Source organism: Neophocaena asiaeorientalis, unplaced genomic scaffold (genome assembly GCF_003031525.2).
Source record: "Neophocaena asiaeorientalis asiaeorientalis breed wild unplaced genomic scaffold, Neophocaena_asiaeorientalis_V1.1 scaffold134, whole genome shotgun sequence".
Lineage (NCBI taxonomy): Eukaryota > Metazoa > Chordata > Mammalia > Artiodactyla > Phocoenidae > Neophocaena > Neophocaena asiaeorientalis.
Window position 1 is genome coordinate 12,345,052 of NW_020185339.1, and position 22,939 is coordinate 12,367,990.

Below are 22,939 nucleotides of genomic sequence, written 5' to 3' on the forward strand. Positions count from 1 at the left end.
TTTCTAGAAGGCTTCAAAGTGGCTGCCACTCGATTAAGGGCTGGAGATAAGGGCCAAGCACAGACACAGTAAATAAGATGCTGCTACCTTAAGAACTGCAGATATAATGAGAGTAGCCCTTTGGCTGTGAATACTTTCATCTGAACTAACAAAACTGAAAGCAAAAAGACCAAAACCCATGTTTTGATGAAATTTTATCACCAATGTTGTAAGCACCCCTCAGAGGCCAGATGGACCCCGTTACCCAAAATTTGGTTTGGGTGTTGACACTAATAACCACACACACATCAAGAGGGTATGAAAAGGTTTATTATTCACATAATGAATGACACTTTCTGGGAGAGTGGGGCAGTTCCCGAGTAGATCCAAAAATGACTTGACTCGCTTGGCTTTTATTATTCTTAGGGTGTGGGGCAGGGAGAGGTTTCCTGCGAGCAGGCCAGGGTTTGTGTGGTTTGAACTTCCCAGCCAGTCCAAAGCAGGGGGTACCCAGGCTCTCTAATCAGCTTGCCCAGATGTGGAACAGAAGGGGAAAGGGAATGGGGAGCAGAAAGGAAAAGCTGTTATCAGTCAAACATCGAAAATGGAGTCAGACTCCGTACAACAGTCAATTAAACAACAATCCTATAAACTATAAAAATCTACATTTGTTCAGTCTCTAAAGAAATCTAGGTCTACAAATCTCCACCAGCAGGCAGGGGCCTGCAAAACCTGTGACGCCTCCCAAAAGTTTCGTACGTGGCTACGTAATCTGAAGAGCAAGAATTTCCTGGAAGTCAATTAGAGGCCACAGAAGGCAGTGGTCAAGGGAGTTCTTCCCAGAGAGCAAAGTCTTACCAAGGACTGTATATCCTGCCAGGGCAAGAGATCTTTGTCATCCCTGCTCAGATGTTCATCATGGCACCGGCCATGGACAGCTGCCCATCATTCCTGTCTTTTACTGTAGTATTCACTCTCTCCTTTTTTTTTTCCCCCGGAGTTTTAGTAGGACATATGTCCATCTAGCTGGAGATAACATGTTCCAGCAACCCTTGAAGCCAGGTATAGTTATGTAGTCAGTATTGACGAATGGACTCTGAGTACAGTGATGGGTGGAGCTTCCTTAAAAGGGAATAGCTAGCTCCCAAACTCCTCTCTTTTCACAGGCTACAAATTGGCTGTGCTTCTTTGAGCCAGCTTTGACTATGGGAAGAATAACACATTTGGTAATGAGAGGACAACAAGGTAGACAGATTCTAGATCCCTTGGTTACCTTATGAAACAGAGGCTACCCTCCCTGTCCTGGACTTCTCAACTACCTCTGGATTGCTCTATGAGAAAGAAATCAACTCCTATCTTACATGAGTCATCATATTTTGGGGTTTCTGTTCTAGCAGCTTATACCATTTCCTTGCTTATATAAAAAAGAAAATTAAAATATTAAGAAGTTAAACTTCTTTACCATCTATGATCTTAAAAATGCCTTCTTGTTCCTTCAAACTCTATCTTTAATGATAAGTATAATAACCTCAAATTTAACTGGCTACAAGGAAGGAAGACCTTAAAACTATATGTGACCTCAGTCATTCAGCATGCTTCTCCTTCTTTCCAAAAAATCAGCCTACAGAATATAATCAGGTATACTCTTTGAGCCTAAATGGAAGCATTTAGTTAATATAAATGGATGAGTAAAAAACTGGTAAATAAAAACTCATCAATATATATCACCTTCCCTTTTTACCAACACAAATGTTGATGCACTATTTTTATCTACTCCCTGTAATCACTTAATCACAGATTATTGGGTTAAGATAAAAATGGATAAAGTAGACTTTATCTCTCACAATGTGATGCAAAGGTGACTTTCTCTGATTCCCAGTTTCGTGTTACTCTGTGCTTCAGAATGGTTCACTGTGTTGCTAAGACAACAGGGATGCTGCAACAGAAAACTGGGATTGAAGTCAAGGCACTGTAGCTGCCTCAAAGGATGTCATAAATAGTGTGTTCAAGGCCTTTTTCACAGTGAAATCTGTAACACTTGGATTGGAATAAAAATATCACCCAACACCCTAGTCTTCCACAGAAGACAATGGCTCACTCAGTTTCTTGCGTTCTAGAATTAAGAAAACATTGGTATGTGGATTAAAGTCAGGAAATCATCATTCCACGAATACGTATCTTTCTTAGAATGCTGCCCAAATAACTGAGGGAAGCTTGCCCTTAAGTTCCAGTTTGCCTTTATTCTAATAGAAGCATGTCTGAAGGATATTAGAAGAAAGCCAAAAGAGAGATTATGTTGTCAGTTTTTCCTTGACCAAAAATGTACATCTCATCGAAACAAAGGTTTGATTCCACATGGTAAATAAATAGGGTAGGTTTGATATTCACTGAGACCTGTGATTGATACTTGCAATCTGAGTTTATGAACGGATGCAAAGAAGTATGGTCTCCTCAGTGAACTTTTGATAAAGGCACAGAGAGCTCATCAGCAGAGTGATGTGAGCTGGCTTGCATCTCCGGGTGTGTCCAAGCAAATGAAACAACTGCAGCAATATTTTCGTTTTAATACTGAAAACATCCAAGGAAGGACAAAGAAAATATAATAAAATGTTTAACTGATTTTGACTATTTTTTTTTCTGACCAAAAAGAAATGAAAATAGCATTTAACTAAGCTGAAAAGTGTCCTTCACATCGTGTACATTCTACTGCACAGAGATAAAATCCATCAAAAATAACCTGAACAGATGAACAAAGAGGCACAGTCCTCTTAGAGCTAGGACAGGCCTTGTTCAGAATCATCTCCCTCTCTTAAGAAATAATCGGGTGAAAAACAAAGGCGAGTGGGGAGAATGTTTTCCCAATCTTTGAGGGTTCCTTGCTGAAGAGTCACAGGAGTGACTGGAGTCTGCGTTAACAGTGCAGTTTTCCTTTTTCAAGCAGGAGTCAAAAGGTACTCTTTAATAGTGGAAACTGGGGATTACATTGTGAGGTCAAGACTTGTGCAGGAATTCCTGTCTCCAAGTAAAAGTTTAATCTAGCAAAATCAAATGAAACCCGTAAGACCCTTTTTTAAAACCCTGGTGTTCTAAGCATAAAAAAAGAAAATAGAAAAGAACACAGACAACTCTCTTTTAATATTTTTAAGTAGCATAAATCATAATGGTTTGTATTCTACACTGTACAATTATATACTGTTACTTCCCGAAGAAAATTAACTTCTATTGGATTTTCTGAAACAGATACTCCTTACAGCTTGACCCTTTAGCCATCGCTACAACACATGGAAAACAATCTATGAGGTTCCAAGCCTTCCGGTTGTGCCTGTTTCTGCTATCATTGAGGGGGAGCCTCTCAGAGACCTCTCACAGCCCCTTCCATCTCCTGCGCCAGGAAGCAGGCTCTGCAGGTAGATGTGTGCAGATGAGTGCAGCTTCTGTGCTTTGCTTCCCATAAGCCGACTCCCCTTTAAGAGAACTTGCGCTTCTTCATGGCTTCTGCCTTGACTGCCAGGCTCTTGGCACAGATGGTCAGGACCACAATGAGAACGCCCACCACAAATGTCACCAGGGGCCAGAGGAAGCAATGCAGGAGGACAATCTCATCATGCGTGCGATGCAGGAGCACATCATCTGGTCTGCAAGACAGTGGAGAATAGGAAAGAAAGAGTGGTCAACTGCCTTGGCATGACATAACTCTTCACAGCGCGGAGCTCAACTTGCTTTCTGGCCCAAAGGTCATAACCATCATTGAAAGTAAAGACTTCATGCTGACTATAAATACTGTACTTTGTGCTTCAAATCCATTATGAAAAGTTCTGAGGTCTTGAATCAAGTAATTGATGCATATTATTTATAATGTGATTTACATGTAAAATGTCAAAAGTATAGCAATCTCTTACACTGTTATTTTCCTCCCTTCTAAGTTGCTTAACAGATTCCACTTTCTCACGCATCTTTTAACGTCTGCTGAATCAGTCGAAAAATTGCTTTCGGGTTGGCACTGTCAAATAAATCCAAACCCAAATGATGTTTTGTTTTGTTTTTTACCCCTTTCACCCATTCTGCCCACTTCTCCAACTCTCCACTTCTGGCAACCACCGATCCAATCTCTGTATCTATAAGCCCAGTTGTTTGTTGTTGTTTAAATGTATTTATATATTTATATGTGATTCCAATGTGTAAGTAAAATCATATGACACATATAAGTGAAATCATATGACATTTGTCTTTCTCTATCGGACTTATTTCACTTAGCATAATACCCTCAAGGTCCATCCATGTTGTCACAAATGGCAAGATTTTGTTCTTTTTTTATGGTTGAATAATATTCCATTATATATATAATATATAATTTATATGTAAAATCACATTTTCTTTAGCCATCCATCCATTGTTGGACATAGGTTGTTGTCATGTCTTGGCTATTGTAAGTAATGCTGCAATAAACATGTGGGTACATACATCTTTTCAAATTAGTGTCTTCATTTTCTTCAGATAAATACCCAGAAGTGAAATTGTTGGATCATATGGTAGTTCTAATTTTAATTTTTTGAGGAAGCTTCATACTGTTTCCATAGTGGCTGCACCAATTTACATTCCCCGCAACGGTGCACAGAGGTTCCCTTTTCTCCACATCTTCACCAACACTATTTTTGTCTTTTTGATAATAGCCATTCTGACAGGTATGAGGTTATATCTCATTGCGGTTTTGATTTGCATTTCCCTGATGATTAGTGATGTTGAGCATTTTTTCATGTACCTGCCAGATGATCTTAATTTACAAAAATAGTCAGTTAAAGTCACTGTTTGAATTTAGACAGAAAGACCTATGGTGTAGTCTTCGGGTCGACTCAGCTTCACCCTGTGAAGGTTTTTAATAATGAACAGACTAGTGAATGGTTGGATTTAATGCATTTTTCCATGCTTCTGGGTAGGGTTAGCCATCATTTTAAACCACTGACCACTTTCTTGATATATTTTGCAAAGTCTTAGCAATATATCTCAATCTTATCAATGTGGGGCTTCTATTTGCAATTCCAACATTGGTCTCATTCATTCACGGGAAGTGAAGATGAGATACATTCCACAAGCCATGATCTGTCATCTTTGGCCACTAGAGAGAGATCCTGGGAATTTAGCTTCCATACAAGAGGTTCACATTTTGCAAGATATTTCCATTTCAGCCACAGGAAAGTCTGTTCCATTATGCTAGAGTAGCAATGCTTCCACCAAAATAATGCGGAATAGTCAGTCCAATTGCCCTCAAGAACATCAGAGGCTTTAGAGTACAAGAGCAGTGCATTTAACAGCGGAATGTATTCCTGAGGCGCTCTCACTAACCACAGCTCTCATAATTCAAGACCTATTTTCCCAGGAGACTGACAAAGAATGTTGGATATGTCTCTTCTACCTGTAATGCAGCCATCATGTAGCATTAATAAAAACGGTTTTGCAGACTGGCTTTGAAATTACGTAATCCTTGCCCTTTTTTGTGCATAATATCATTTCAAATCCTGCACATAAAGTGAGATTTTTATTGACATTTGATTTCAGTTAAAATTTGAACTAAGTGAATGCAGAGTCACTGTAACAATTAAGCAAAAATCATCCTAGCTTGCAGAAGTTACTCCTTTTTATGAATTCCTATAGCAACACATTGTCTTCAGAACTTGTGCTACCATTAATTTGTGATATATATTAATGTGCGTATCCTTTGCTTCTGTAAGACCCTTGACTTTGTCATTGCCTGTTTATGCTGCACATAGATGGTGCTAAGTAATGGCTTGCTACTGGCGAAGGGGAAACCATCCCAATTGCAGCCTTGTTAGCCATGCAGAATTTCAACAGACTTCAAGCCTTGAATGGGAAAAAGCAGAGGCCTGGGTCCAAAAATAGTCAGGGCACAATACAGCTCTAGTCATATTTTCCAGTCTTTGAAATCCCACCTGCAGCACTGCCATGGTTCTTTTTCCAGCTACGAGAGCTCACTGCTGTCAGACCCTCTACCTACATGTGCAAGGGAAGGTGAAAGCTTCTCGGCGTGACTTTCCTCCCTCCCTTCCTTCTTACCTTTATTCCTACCTACCTTCCTTCTTACTTTTCTTTCCCCTCTCCTCCCCTCCCCTTCTTTTTTGGATAGTTCTACTCCTGCAGAATTGATTTGTACAAAGATGAACTAGATTCTTCATCAAAGGGTGAGAGTGTACAATAATGTGAATGTACTTAATACCACAGACTATATACTTATATGCGGTTAAAATGGTTTAAAAAAAGGGGGGGGGTTGGCAGAGGGGGACTTGAATTTTTGACACTATTTTAATGAATTTGCATGTGATTTCTATACTAACGTGTTTTACAGCTAATTTTCTAGTAAAATGCTTCAGTGAGCATCTTCTTTTACCTTTCTTCTCCAGTCACTATTGTTGAAGCTGAATCCTTTACCACAATACAGTAGTCCCTCCCCTTATCTGTGGTTTTGCTTTCCGTGGTTTCAGTTACCTCAAGTCAACTGAGGTCTGAAAATATTAAACGGAAAATTCCAGAAGTAAACAACTCATCAGTTTTAAATTGTGTGCCATTTTGAGCATCATGATGGAATCTGTTGTCGTCTGCTCCGTCCTACCCAGGATGTGAATCATCCCTTTGTCCAGCGTATCCTGTCTGTTAGTCACGTAGTAGCTGTCATGGCTATCAGATCCACCGTCATGATATTGCAGTGCTTGTGTTCAAGTCACCCTTATTTTACTTAATATTGACCCCAAAGCACAAGAGTAGTGATCCTGGCAATTTACATATCCTCTTACTGTGCCTAATTTATGAATTAAAGTTTGTCACAGGTATGTATGTATAGGAAAAATCATAGTATATATAGGGTTCGGTACTATTCATGGGTTGAAGCATCCATCCACTGGGGGTCTTGGAACATATTCCCCATCTGCAGAGAAGGGGGCACTACCGTATTGTACAACTGAGCCAGGAAAATAGCCACAGATGAGGGTGGTTGGAACCATTATACATATTTTCTGAAACACAGTTTGAAGAACATTTACTAAAAAAGAGTGTGAGTGAAAGGAGGAGAGAAAATAATAACTGGAAAATGGTGGACCCAGATATTTGTTTTATTTAGAAACTGCTTAGCATTCCACACTCAAAAAAGCCCTTGGGGCAAAATTCGATTTTAATGTTTCAAATGACAAAATAACATCATTCACTTGAGTTAGCCATGTTGAATTTGTAATCGCTTCAAAAGCCTTCTTTGAGGTAAAAATATTATATAAAAGTGTACATGGTTTCTTTAAAAATAACTAGTGTCTGTTTCCATTTCATACGGTTCTAAGATGCCCCACAGTCTCCTTCGATGGGAATGAAGGGTACAGAATATGCCACTTTGGCATAAGGATTATTTTGAACTGAAGGCAACTGAGAAGCAGCAGCTTCAAAGAGAGCTCTTCACACTTTCCCTATTTGCCTAAAAGCAGGACATAAATTTGTAAAGATAGTTCTCCTCCTTTCTCTTCCTGGAAGGACAGACGTTAATCACTGGAGACAACTCTATACCCTAATAGCCCAGAGATGGCACCAGAGGAAAAACAAACTTTATTAACTCAGCACTTACCTTCTTTTTTTAAAAAAAAAGATGGCATAAGCCCAAGTTCTAACCACCTCTTTGAGTTGCTCATCACTGGGTACTCTCATGTGTATGCACAGTGCACATGTTAATAAACTGCTCTGTTTTTCTCTTGTTAATCAGTCTTTTGTCAATCTAATTTACAGGGCCCAGGGCAATGAACCTAAGAGGGGTAGAAGGAAAAACAGTTTTTCCTCCCCTATAGGAAAAACTTATTTCTCTGCAGAGTAATGCTTAAGTCCATCATTCAGTCATAGGATTTACTGAGATAATCTCTAAATTGTCCTTGTGATATAATTAAAATCTGGCTCTTTCAAACTGGGACTTTAGTGCCATAATTGAAGGGAACACCCCACCTCCGCCTCAGCTTCCTGCAATTTTACCAGGCAGATTTCACATGGGTTAGCAAAAATTATTTCCAAAGGGGTGTAGACTTAGAATGCAGTTTTCCATAATTCCATAATGGTGGGACTAAAGAGAAACTTTTACAAAAAGAATCACTGTTTTCAGCATTTGGCAAACTAGATAAATGGCCTGATGAGATCTGAATAGTATGTATTAAAATCAGGATGGTGATGAGGATGTAGGCAATAAGCAACAAACAAACAAACAAAAAAGGATGATTACTTTGTATCTGAGGACTTCAAAGAAGTAAGCAAGAGATTTGCTTGGGGTTGTGTAGAAACACTTTTAAGCCCTGAGGGGGGATGCGTACAAATATCATAAAACAAGAGTAAGTGCTGTCTGTGGGTTCCCTTAAAAATACTTTCCTAAGGGTTGGACTTACCCTGAGTTGAGCTTTGAAAGTATACTGTGGACTTCCCTGGTGGCACAGTGGTTAAGAATCTGCCTGCCAATGCTGGGGACACGGGTTCAAGCCCTGGTCCGGGAAGATCCCACATGCCGCAGAGCAACTAAGCCCATGCACCACAACTACTGAGCCTGCACTCTAGAGCCTGCGAGCCACAACCACTGAGCCCACGTGCCACAACTACTGAAGCCCACGCACCTAGAGCCCCTGGTCCACAACAAGAGAAGCCACTGCAATGAGAAGCCTGTGCACTGCAACAAAGAGTAGCCCATGCTTGCTGCAACTAGAGAAACCCTGCACACAGCAACGAAGACCCAACGTAGCCAAAAATAAATAAATTTATTTTAAAAAAAGAAAGTATATCGTGATAACAGTAGCCAGCGTTTTTAAGTGCTTACTACCCTCCAGGTACTCTGGTAGGACATTTAATCTCTCTTGATCCTTAAAGTAACCCTGTGCTGGAAGAATGTTTGTCATTTTATAATCAAAGGAACAGAGGCAAAGAGAGATTAGTTTTCCCAAGATTACACAACTTAAAATAATGATCTGAAACCCTATGAGTATGATTTTTAAACCTGTACTATTTACTCCTCAGCCAGCTTTTCTCAAATTTGAATCACCTCTGCTGTTTGCTGTAATACAACCTCCTGGGTTTCAACCCCTAGTTCACTATATCAGAATTGGAGGTTGTGGTATCCAGAAATCTGCATTTTTGAGAAGCTCTTGGGTGACTCTAAAACATAATAAAGTTTAGTAAGCACTGTGAAAAATTCAAGTAGTTAAAAAAAATGTGCACTGCATGAAAGTGCCCTGGGATAAGACAGGAGGGCAGCAGGGGGGCTGGTAATGGGAGCAGGGATAGTGGGTGGAAATACAGACCTCAATGCTAGATTTGCCCGGGGGTGGGGGAGGGCTTTGTCCTAATTGGTAAAAAGGCACCCCATAGGCTAGCAGCAGACCTAGCTATACCAGACAAGAAGACAAAGATTTGGTGCGTGTCATCCTCAATATAAAAAATAGATTCCCTTTGACTTTGTCTCACCAAAGGAGATTTCTTCTTCCTCACAATGCTTGTTCTGATGGCTAACAGGGAGAGGAAATGGCGACCTATTTTTTTAATAGACTGGAAAATTTCTTAAACTCATCTTAACCAGTTTGTGTAAAAATCTGAACTGCATTATAATTTACCAGTATCACACGATGGTAATTGTACCCATCAAAAGACAAGATGATCTCCTTCAAAGATCCTATAGGAAACAGAAATCTTTCTAGATTTATTATCACAGGTACTTCTTATCTGAGCAGAGAAATTTCCTTTTCATGCTAGAAAGTTAAAATTTTGGCCCATCTCTAGCAAGACTATAATGACATTTTTGTGCCAACCAGACCCCTCATGCTTTGTCTTATTTTCTTCACACATTTCTAATTTATTTCATCTTGCAAAATTCTGTCAATCTTTAGAGCACTCATTAAACACTTTTAGAACAGACATGTGTCAATTATGTACATTTACACATCAGGTATACAATAAACACTGGAAACGTTTTTAATTGTCAAGCTTTACCCAATTTCTATGAGAAAGAATATGCTGTATCATTACCAGAAATTGCACTTATGTGTTTTGATGAAATCTCATTTTAAAGTCTGTAAATGCCTCGTCATTATCACAATCATATAATAATTCTGCAGGCATAATATCAGTCCAATATGCCAGGCCTCTGGTATACCAGCATAGCCAAATGACATAAAAAAGGTAATGATTTCATCCTCTGAACCTTCTGAATAGGTGCTATCTATTCCTGCTCTAAATCTTGTTTATTATTTGTAACATGACCTACTTTTAAAAAGAATCTGAAATAGATAAAAATAAAAACAAAAAACTTAAGTACAATAAAACCCTTAAACTGACGGTAAAGAATAAATACAATGTGATTAGGATGGGGATAATATAGAAATCCCAGGCTAAGAAAAGCTCCTACCTTAAGCATAAGTGCAACTTACCTCTGAGCATCCCAGTGCCCAAGGAAAAAAAGAACAGAGATGAGTTACACAGCTGCCATATTAAAAAAAGGAAGCATGCCAATTCACCAGATCGAACTTTTTGCTAGGGCTAAACTCCATAAATTAGGTTGTATGTGTTCTTACATAAAGCAATCTGTGTAACACATTTAAAGGCCCTTAATAGCAGTTTTACAAAGCTGGTTAATGAAACCATGTGAGGGGTTTTCAAATACTGATTCCAAGGTCTCAATTCTACTGAGGTTTTAAATAAGTTTTCAGGCAAGGCTGACGATTACTCACATCTGGGAATACCTGACCTAAACAATGCTTTTTATTTTTTTCCCAGCTTTACTGAGCTACAATTGATATACAACAAATTGCATGCACTTAAAGTATACAATTTGATGAGTCTGACACATGTATACACTTGTGAAACCATCATCATAATGAAGACGGTAAACATGTCCATCACCAGAAAAGTTTCTTTGTACTCCCTTGTAATCCCTCTCTGTCACTCATGCCCGCAACCCTACCAATAATGCTTTTTAAATATCAAATGTATCAGCCCAGTTTTTCACAATAACTGAAGAGCAAATGGTTCAAGACTGAAATCACTAAGGAGCAGTCTCTGTTATTGGTTGAAAGGAGAGTCTTCTGTCAGGTTAGATTCTGACGTGGAAGTGACAAAATGATATCTCACACAGATAATTTTGTCTGCCTGGAGTCGGGCTTCAGAGAGCTCTTGAAAGTTTTCAGCAAGACTCTATGCTACGCACTTTCTAGAAGGAGACTGAATTAAAATGCACCCCATGAAGAAACTGATTTGATCTACTGTCATGGTTTTTAAAAGATTTTTCTTCTACTGACAGAAGCTGAAGATTAGCTGATAAAAACATTTAATTTGGTTTTGGCATAATTGAGCTGTCCTTACTGAGAGTAATTAACTAATGTGTTTGTTTAGTTGCTGTTTGAAGCAATCATAAAAACTTGCCAAGAGAGGAGAAAAGAATGTTTACCTTCTTATATGATCACAGGAAGGCACCTAACAGCTAACCTAGTTATCAAGTTATTTCTATAAATTACAGTAGGAACCAGGGACCAGAACACAGAGACCCTTTGCAGTATTCTTTATGGTGATTTGCTCTATGGTGAGCCCATTTCTGTCCACGTGACTCCAACAATGATATTGTGATAAGGGCTTTTAAAAGCTTGGGAGGTACTCTATCAACATCATGGCTTTGCTCCATAGATGGCACCTATCTGTGGATGAAAGGCTGATTATAGGTCTATAAATGTTATAAACATCCTTACATTTTCTTAGCTATTTTCTCCAATTAGGTGAACTCAGAGTAGTAATGTTTAATTGTATAAGAGTTGTTCCTCAAGCTTGCCTGTTCTTCATGGAGGAAATTAAATCGAGCCCCAAACTTGCAGTTTCCAGAAAGAGAAATTTGCATTGAGCAAAACCGGCAGGTATGATATTTGGAGCAATAAAGGGTTAAATTAATTATAAATAGGAAAGGTTATACTTTAAGTCCACCCTGATGGAAAGTTCTAAGTCTTGGAAGTGTAGGACAGTATTTCAGAACATGAACTTGAGTTAGACGAACCTGGGTTTAAATATGGGCTTTACAACTTGCTAACTACATGATCTAAAGAAAAGTATTTAATCCCTGAGTCCTAATCTTTCATCTGTAAAATGGGGATAATAATACCTATGTTATAGGGTTCTCCTGAGGAGTAAATGAGATAATGCATGCAAGGTGTGTAGGCAGATGGCTGCCTAATAGTGAGTATTCAATATTCCATAAGGAGTGGTAATGTTGACGACTGTCATTACAAATTTGGGGCTCACAACTCAGAAAATGATTTTAAAATGTTGGCAGTAACATATCTCCTACAAATGTCTTCTTCAGTCTAAGACTGCCAGGTTGAAGTCATAGGAAATTCTTTTGATCAAATTAAAGTTCCTTTTGGTATAGATATCCTCATTCCCCTCAGCCTCCTTTGCCCCTTGTAGCCATAACAGTGGCTAACAGTGTAACAGTGTTAAGAAAGAGAATAGGTTTAACGAGCTAACGATTACAGTTGCCCCCGAACAAGTTGGGGGTTAGGGGGACCGGACCGATCTCTACACAGTCAAAAATCTGCATATAACTTTACAGTAAGCCATTCGTATCCCAAGTTCTGCATCCATGGATTCAACCAACCTCAAAACTATGGTACCATAGTATTTAATGAAGAAAAGCCCATGTATAAGTGGACCTGTGCAGTTCAAACATGTGTTGTTTAAGGGTCAACTGTACTTTCAATTCTAACATATGCACCTCGGATAGAGACAAGCAAGGGAAAAAAATCAATAACACTAGTCCCTTGGCTAGGAACACAAATATCCCCTAAATTTATCCCAAGCCATCATTTAACAACATTAAATTACTATAGTGGTTGGGCTTATTTAGCAAACATTTTCCTACTGATTAGGACGGTTGTCTCTACGGATGCAGCCCAGACAAGCAGCTGTCTCAACCCAGCTCTTCTAAAGCAGAGGCCTGGGAAAACCATGGCAGCTTTGTGCTCCCAGAGTAAAAAACTTCTTTTAAGTTCTTATCCACACTGTGTAGTAATTATTTTCTATACATCTGTCTGCTTCCCCAGCCTGAGTCTAAGAACCCTGAGGTAATGGGCCCATTACGGATAATCCGTGCCTGAAAAAATCTCTCCTGAGTTTTCAGGAAAAAAAGAGGGATTATTGCTAAGACCTGAAAACCAGGAGTATGCTTATGACTTTTTGTCTTTAAAAAAGGCAAATCAATGAATCAATTTTATCCTAGATTCAGCTTGGCATAATTATAAATCCTGTTTTTGTTCCATTAAAAAAAATGGAAAAAAAATTTAAACTATCTAGATAGTCTCTAAGGCAGACCTAAGACTGCATTAAATTTGCATGAAATCCTTTCCTCTTCCACCCACCTCTGTGAGCTGCTCAGGAAGAGTCACCTGTATCCGTGACTGTGACTGCTGGAGAGCATGACTTTCAGCTCCCTGGCGGCATCAAAGAAGAGGAGGATTTTGTAAAGTGGATGACTGTTTTGACCCAGCAATTCCTCTGAGTTTTTCTTAAGAAAAGCTGTTCTTCAGGGTAATTTGGTTTGTGGGTCTCTGAGTTACCAGGTAAGTTACTTATTTCACATAGGGTTGTAAGTGTTTTCTGGGCAAAATGCTTAAATTTAAGGTTTAAACAGAAATAAACTAGAGAAAAGAAGACATCTACATTCTATTTGAGACAGATTATTCCATAATAGTTCTCACCTTGTGTACCCTACTTAGTTTTTAAAGTGAAAATCTAATACTATTTTAAATCAGTGGGAAAGATGGGTTGTTCAATAAATTGTGCTGGGACAATACTGATCATTTGGGGAAAAAGCATTCGTTTCCCATCTTATTCTTTTCACCAAAGAAAAAAAGGAAAAAATCCAGATGGATCAGAAACTTAATTGTAAAAAACAAACTGTGAATGTTCTAGAAGAACAACTGAATGTTTAAAAATAACCTTGGGGGTCTTCCCTGGTGGCGCAGTGGTCGAGAGTCCGCCTGCCAATGCAGGCGACATGGGTTCTTGCCCTGGTCCGGGAAGATCCCACATGCCGCGGAGCGGCTAGGCCCGTGAGCCGTGGCCGTTGAGCCTGCGCGTCCGGAGCCTGTGCTCCGCAACGGGAGAGGCCACAACAGTGGGAGGCCCACGTACCGCAAAAAAAAAAAAAAACAAAACCTTGGAATGAGAAAAACAAAGGGCCTTGTAATGGGGTTTTTTGATATAAGTATGTCCCCAATATTATACTGGACTTACTTATACTAAGAAATTATTCATTGTTTATCAGAAATTAAAGTTTAACTGGGTTTCTTGTATTTTAGTTTGCTAAATTTAGCAACCCTAATTTCTAAGACATGAAATGTAGAAACTATTAAGAAAATATGGATGATCCAATTATAGAAATGTATACATTTTTGTATAGCCAAAAAAACTCCACAAAGACCCATAGGCAAAAATAAAAACAAATAGCTAATATTCATACGAAAAGATACTCAATTCTTTTCTTTAATAAAAGAAGAGCAAGGTAGTGTCAGTAGTCAAGATGGTGGAGTAGGAAGAACCTGAACTCACCTCCTCCCAAAAGAACACCAAAATTACAACTATTTACAGAGCAACAATCTATGAGAACAACTTAAAGACTAGCATAAAAGTTTTTCCATAACTAAAGATATAAAGAAGGAACCATGGGACTTCCCTGGTGGCACAGTGGTTAAGAATTCGCCTGCCAATGCAAGAGACATGGGTTCAATACCTAGTTCGGGAAGACCCCACATGCCACAGACCAACTAAGCCCACGGGCCACAACTACTGAGCTTGCGCTCTAGAGCCCGCGAGCCACAACTTACTGAGCCCGTGTGCCACAACTGCTGAAGCCCGCATGCCTAGAGCCTGTGCTCCGCAACAAAAGAAGCCACCGCAATGAGAAGCCTGCTCACTGCAACGAAGAGTTAGCTCACGCTCGCTGCAACTAGAGAAAGCCCACGCGCAGCTATGAAGACCCAAAGCAGCCAATAAATAAATAAAATTTAAAAGGAAAAAAAGAAGGAACCACAAGATGGGTAGGAGGGATAGAGATGATGTATAGTCAAAATCCTTACCCTCAGGTAGATGACCCACAAACAGGAGGATAATCACAGTTGCAGAGGTTCTTCCCAAAGAGTGAGAGGTCTGAGCACCACATTGAGCTCCCCAGCTTGGGGGTCCTGCACTGAGAAGACAAGCCTCCAGAATGTCTGGCATTGAAGACCAGCGGGACTTGAGTACAGGAGAGTTGGTGCAACACAGGAAACATAGACTCTGTGCTTAAAGGGTGCACATGAAATATCATTTGCTCTGAGTGCCAGCAAAGATGCAGTAATTTGAATGCAGCCTGGGAAAACCCATTTGTTGGTCATGGAGAGCCTCCTGGAGAGGAAGGAGGTAACTGGGACTCCCCCTGGGGACACAGACACTGGCAGGAGCCATTTTGGGGGGTCTGTTCTACCATGAGGACATTGGTACTGGCAAGTGCCATTCTGGAGTCCTCTCTCTGGCCTATTAGTGCTAGGGGAGTATGTGCCCACCAGCAGGCCAGCACAAGCCCTGGGTCCTCCTGGGCAGGCTAACAGCCATCTTACAAAGGCAGGGTCTGGCAGCCAATTGTGCTGGGGCTAGGCCCACCTACCAGTACATCCACAGTGGTTGGCCTGTCACAACAGAAGGGTGCATGCAGCCCACACAGAGGGCACCCATAGAGTAAATAGCTCCAGTGACAAGAGGGGAGTGTGCTATTGGACCTCATAGGACGTCTCTTACATAATACCATTTTTCCAAGATCAGGAAACAACTAACCTACCTAACACATAGACATAAACACAGAGAGAATTAGGTAAAATGAGGCAACAGAGGAATATGTTCCAAATGCAGGAACAAGACATAACCTCAGAAAAAAGGAAAACTTTAAAAAGGGGCAAAAGCAAGCTACCAAATAAAGGGTTAAAGGTAATGATCATGAGATCAATAAACTCAAGAGAAGAATGGATGAACACAGTGAGAATTTTAACAAAGGGTTAGAAAACATAAAGAACCAAACAAAGCTGAAGAATACAATAGCGGAAAGAAAAAATACACTAGAAGGAATCAGTAGTAGATGATGCAGAGGAACAGATCAGTGACCTGGAAGACAGAGTAGTAAAAATCACCCAAGCTGAACAGAAAAAAGGATTTTAAAAAATGAGGATAGCTTAAGGGACTTCTGAGACAACATCAAGCATACTAACATTTGCATTATAGGGGTCCCAGAAGGAGAAGAGAGAGAGAAAGGGGCAGAGCACTTCTTTGAAGAAATAATAGCTGAAAACGTCCTTAACCTATCAAAGGAAACAGATATCCAAGTCCAGGAAGCACAGAGGGTCCTGAACAAGATGAATCCAAAGAAGTCCACACTGAGAGACACTGTAATTAAAATGGCAAAAAGGCAACTCTCCCACACATATACAAAGATGAACTTAAAATGTATGAAAGACTTAAATGTAAGACCCGAAACCTTAAAACTCCTAGAAGAAAACATAGGCAGTACGCTCTTTGACATCGACCTTAGCAGTACTTTGCTTGGATATGGCTCCTCAGGCAAGGGAAACGAAAGCAAAACTAAACAAATGGGACTACATCAAACTAAAAAGCTTTTGCACAACAAAACAAAAGACAGCCTACTGAATGGGAGAAGATATTTGTTAATAGTACATCTGACAAGGGGTTAATATCCAAAATATACAAAGAACTCATATAACTCAACATCAAAAGGACAAACAACCTGATTAAAAAATGGGCAGAGGACCTGAATAGACATTTTTCCAAAGATGACACACAGATGGCCAACAGGCACATGAAAAGATGCTCAATATCACTAATCATCAGGAAATGCAAACCAAAACCACAACAAGATACGGCCTGGTAAACCCAAGTAAGTATATCCCTGAGTTCTGTGAACTACTCCAGCAAATCAAACCTGAGGAGGGGGTCATGAGAACCTCCCATCTGTAGCCAAGTCAGACAGAAATTGTGGGTAACCTGGGGACCTACTGCTTGTAGTTGGGATCTGAAGTGGGGTGGGAGCAATCTTATGAGACAAAACCCTTAACCTGTGGGCTTGAGCCCTATCTCCAGGTATATAGTGTCAGAATTGAGTTAAATTGTAGGACACCTAGATGGTATCATGGAGAACTGCTTGGTGTGGGGAAAAACCCACACACATTTGGTTACCAGAAGTGAAGTGTTTTGTTTGAGGAATAAAGGAGACACACAAGAAGGAGACTGAACTGAGATTTTCCATTAAAGCCTCAAACCAAGTACATATCCACGTTTCCAAACTTGGAGAATTGAATTTCTCAATCCATAGAACGTAACAACACAGAACTGAAATCTTTAGAAATCTGTGGCAATTTTAAAGCTTAGAATTGAAGAAAGGCTCATAGACATTCATTGTAAAAGATAATTACACTTAATACTATCTACAAATTACTACCAGTATGTTTCCTATTGCTGCTCTAACAAATTTAACAGCTTAAAACAATGCAAATTTATTCTCTTATTGTTCTGCAGGTTAGAAGTCTGAACTCTGATACACTGTGCTAAAATGAAGGTGTTAACAGGGTTGTTCCTTATTGGAGGCTGTAGGGGAGAATCTGTTTCCTTGCCTTTTCCAGCTTCTAGAGGTTCTCTGCATTCCTTGGTTCCTGGCCCCTTCTCTGCATCATTCCAATCTCTTGCTTCCATTGTCACATCTTATGCTTCTCCTCAGATCTACTATCTCCCTCTTTAGACCCATACATTGAGGGCCTGCCCAGATAATCCAGGATAAGCCTTTCATCTCAAGATCCTTAAACACATCTGCAAAGTCCCTTTTGCCATACAAGGTAACATAAGGTAACAAGGTAAGGTACCAAAAATACATGGGGATTAGGATGTGGACATCTTTGGGAGCCATTATTTAGACAACCACACTGCCACGTGCTGCTATCCTATAATCAGTTCCTTACTAACGCAAGTTTTCTATCCCTTTCCCCAGTCAGTCATTCAGAATTAAATCATCAACAAAAGCAACTAAAAAAAAAAACCAAAAAAACCTAGAAAATAAACTCTTTTCTAATGTCCCAACTTGAGTTATAAAAAATATTTACTTTTTCATTCTTTTTTCAACTTTTGCTCTTTTATGACAAAGGCATTTACATACAAACACACATGCCTGAAGGTAATGTAAAGCAGTTCTCTTCCCTTCATCCACACCACTTTCCTACATTGTGCTTTCTCCTACTTAGAGTTCCACCACATCCCCAATACCCACTGCTCCTAACCACATCATTAACAGAACTCTGAAAATTTTAAAACAATCCTCCATTCTAATCTTCCCTAAGGAACTGTCTCCTTCTTTTCTATAAAATTTCTTTTGTCTTCGTAATACATCTTTGCTCTTTCCTTTTCAACTTTACTCCTTACCAAATGTGTCCAAAGATTCTTGATTGTTCTCTACTCCGTCTTTCACGAAACGATATGGCACTAGTAATTCTCCATATTAATTTTAACCACAAGCTTACACCACATCATAAATTTGACCTTCCTGAACTGTTTTCCCCTTTATCTTTCCTTCAAAAATCTTTTTAAAACTCTGAATTTAAAAACTGAGGTAGAATTTCTACACAGGGAAATTCAGAGGTAGTAAGTGTATAGTTTGATAGTGTCATTTTAATACTGTTGATTTCTGATCCTTTTACCTGTAGTTTATAAAAAAAAAAGTTTTATAATTTCTATCCAACCCCTTCTACTATTCACAAATGTGCATGCTTCCATACCATTATTTCTCTCATATTTAATGATTTAATCTCATATTAAATCAGATCTTAACCAGAAATGTGGACGTTTAAGGGTGGGCCATTATGTTCCCAAAGGAAGTCTCTCAGAGCCCGTCTTCCACCTCAGCAATGCTAACTCCTGGAGAAACAGCCTCAGAAATTAGAAATGTTGGTTTATGATGCTAATGTTCAAAATGCCCTTTGGCTTTTCAGTTCCTTAGAGGAACTAATTCTTAAACATCAAAAGACGCTTGTTGTGATCTAGCATGTCTGAGAATTCAGTGATGCAAACGGAACTTCCTAACAAGCCAGGGGCTGGGAGGGACGGAAAACAACAGTACTGATTAACCAGGACATCCCAATATTCCCCTTGCTGATTAAGATAAGATAATGGGGCCCCTGAGTCGCTTTGTGAAGCCAATACCAAAGCAGAAGGAGAAGCTCTCTTTACAGAAAAGGCTGCAAACCCTGAAAAAAAATAATCACTGAGAGAAGTTATTAAGTGCCTTTTTCTCAAAATTTCCACAAACAGGGTAGAGGTTCCCCTTTGAAATTAAATAAGATGGTAGCCACAGGCTTACAGTTGAGCTGGTGTCTTCCAGGTTGTCTAATATCGTGATTCTGAGATCCCATGATTCAAACCTACTCCCATTGTTTCAGGTGAAGGAAGACCTGGGATGCACCCAGCATAGTAACTGCACACATAGAAAAGGACTCTTTTGAAAGATCACTTTAATAGCCACATTTTGTATCATTTCCCTAAGCTGAATCATGTTCTCATCCCTCCCTCCAGGCAAAGAGGACATGGAAAAGTAGCAGGAGATATAATCACAGATCACACACTTGCAACGTGGGTGTGAGAAACCGTTTCCAGGGAGAAGATGACAAACATACTGATGCACCCGAAATATGCATATGAGCAGGGATTCCATTGGGCATTTGTAAGGCTGGCAAGAGCTTCAGAATTCGGTTCTCAAGGAAATGAGGCGGGTAAGGAATCCCCCCAAATGTCAATGTATCTTCTTACCATCTGAACAATGCTAGGCATATTGTATACAGTTGGAATGTGGCATTTAAAGGGAGGTGAAGAAACATTTCCCCCATGATTTTTTATATAAAATCAAGATGACAGGAGTTCCTTAACTAGCAAAATTGAAGGAGGGGCAGAGCAATGAGGGCTCACCCACCCACCCATGGTTCGAATGCAAATGCCCCCCCACAAAGAACAGTGATCTCAGTGGGTCTGCCCAACTCAACAAAGCCTGGATTTTTTCCAGTGGTTCCCACACCTAGAAGAGCATGACACTGTGCTAAGCTCGAAATGAGAGCTCAGTAAATGTCAGTGGAATAAGAAAGGAATGAAAATCCAGCAAACACAGAGTTTCAGTTAAGCAGATCTGGGGGGGCAGGGGAGGTGGGAGTGGGAGCAGGATCCTAGACTTCATGGGCGTTCTTTCAAGGGCCACATGTATTTGTTTGGGATCGTAAATACCATAGATGCAGTTGCAGAAACAGTCATGTGTATTTGCTTGTGTTTTCACCGACTGTGCCAACTATTTTCAGATAATTTCCAAGAGAAAGCGATCGTGTTTACTATGCTTTTTGTCATTACAACATTTCTTTTCTTCCCTTCCTGCTTGGTTATTTAAAAATCGATCTCTAGCCTGTCCAACCAACCCATGTGCGTGTAACTACTGCCACTGATGGTTCCTGTTCCTTCGACTCACCTGCCCCAGCCCTGCCTGGGTGCTTTACCTCCCCGAGAAGCCTTCCAACACTGCTGTTCCTACCCATGGCACTGTTTCGGACCTAGCATGCTAGGAAATGCTGCCAGCACCTGGTAAAGCCAATACCAACGCGCCCAAGCAGGTGAGAGACATTCTAGTTTTTCCAGACCTCTGAAAAAGATCCTTAGCTCGTTCCACAACTTAATCTCAGGAAATCACTAGTAATGTCTGATTAGGTGAAGTTCAATTCCCTGTGATTAGATCCTCAATGAAGAAAAATCAGCCAGTCGCCACAATTTCTTCTCCTATCTATACCTCTCCCATCAGCACGGCTCCATTATTTTGGCAGCTCTGAAGAGAGGATCTGAAAATGTATTCTGGGTGGGGAAAAAGTGAATTGCATAGCTTTTTGATTATTATGAAAGCTCGAAGGAAACAGGGCTACTTCTATCATAATTTTGTCATTCTAGACATTTCCCAATTGTTAAAAACCCATCTCATTAAAATGTATTACTCACCAAGCAGTTATTTTTTTAATTAAATAATTAGCAGAGTATACATATTTTGCCGCTGCATGTAGGAAGATAGAAACAGGTTAGCATTTCTATCAAGGTTAGCAATGAACCCTTCAACCTAACCCCTAAGTTATACAGTGAAGAGTACACGAATAATAGCTTTACGTTCTGTTTTGTTATAGTCTGTAATGTAGTTATTTCTCTTGGTAAAAGTACACTGAGCGAATATTGAAGTACTTCAGCCCAGTAAAATTAGCTAAATTAATTGTCAAGCTCTTTTCCTAACTGATAAATTGCTTATACGTATGTTTGGAGAAAAAAGTTTTATAGAGAAATGTGCATAACAATGAAAGTGATGACTTATGGTACAATAATAGAATTTTTTAAACTTGAGTAATTAAAAAGACCCCATCAGTCAATCATAAAGTTTCTCTTGGCTGTGCCAGTAACTTAACTTTACCCTGGTAGCACGTGATATTCAAAATTCAAAATACACATACATAGCCATCAGACTGTTGGACTAAACATGATGAAGAGTTTGAAAATCACTAAAAAAATTTTGGCACAAGTAGTCTTAGGGAAATCTGTTTTCCTCTGATGCGAGACTAATATTGATGTCCCAGAGAGGGGCCACTCCTTTAACCAGAGTCCCACAGTGATAAAGGCACAGGGCAAAGCTGCACATGACCCAAGACAGACAGGTACTGTAAGCAGGAAATAAACTCTCATTGTTATGAGCTACTGAGATTTTCAGGTTGTTATCCCAGCACAAGGTAGCCGAAGCTGACTGAATCGCACAGATATAGGGTGGGGAATCCTACAGTTTCACCAAGTGAACAGCCATGATGGTCACAACCAGTCCTCTCTTAATCTAAAGCACAAAAACAGTTTGCAGGTGCACATCTGAATATCTTAAAAGACTTCCTTGGTACTCAGTTCCCTTCCATTCAGCCATTCAACAACACTTGCAGCACCTACAGTGTGGCAGGCACCAGGGCTGTGCTGGTGTGTTGGTTCTCACGAGCCAGCTTGGTAAGCTTGCAGGCAGAACACTGTCTGCTCCTATCTGTATTCCCATCACCCGGCACAATGCCAGGCACTTGCCCCAGGTGCTCTGTAAATGTCTGTTGTTTGTTTACTGTTGAGATACATTTCAAAATGCATTTGTACAAATGAAGAGGCAATACAAGAGAAGTACTTCTGTGTGCCTGGGGAAATAAAAAGGAAATATCTTTTGAGCAAACATGAAAGAAGAAGAGGATTACAGAGTCCAAGTTTCGTGGGAGAAGACATAGCACGTACAAATGCACAAGTCCCTTCATCTGTCATTTCAGATTATTTTGCCACCAGTGGTACAATTACAGAATGTTATAGTTGCAATCTCATTGATCAGATTTCATAGAGTCCCTGATGTTATCCGATCCCAGTATGGCCTGGAATCCTGGCTGATGTCAGCAGCAGTACAAGCAGAGTGCTTGACAGCCTGGGCTATGGAGGCAGAATGCACAGGTTTGAATCCTGCTTATGCTACATGTCAGCTGTGTGATCTGTGCAACTTGTTCAACCTCTCTGTGCTTCATTCCCTTATGTATAAAATGAGAATTATGACAATAATGCCTTGCAGGGATATTGTGCAGATTTAATGAGATTCAATGTATAAAGCACTGTTTCTGGAACAGAGTAAGCATGGTATGAAGGCATTGGCTATTATTGGGTAAGGCCAGAGGAAGATTACCAGGGAAAGAGTCAAGTCTCTGCCTATGAATCAGTCCTTTCCAGGAATTTTATCAATAATTTAGATAAGGATATTAAAGTCATTTTGATTTGCAATTAGGATAACATTTTACAATGGAAAAAATAA

General features: G+C 39.8%; 1 protein-coding gene across 1 annotated transcript in view; it reads right to left on the bottom strand.

The window, feature by feature from the left end:
* Nucleotides 1–289: 289 nt before the first annotated feature.
* The window catches only part of KCNMB4 (potassium calcium-activated channel subfamily M regulatory beta subunit 4), a 62,193-nt gene continuing 39,543 nt past the window's right edge, over nucleotides 290–22,939 (bottom strand). Inside the window, exon 3 of the mRNA XM_024737093.1 lies at nucleotides 290–3,614. Within this exon, the coding sequence (XP_024592861.1) occupies nucleotides 3,446–3,614 (169 nt within the window). The 3' untranslated portion in view covers nucleotides 290–3,445. The remainder of the gene's footprint in view (nucleotides 3,615–22,939) is intronic.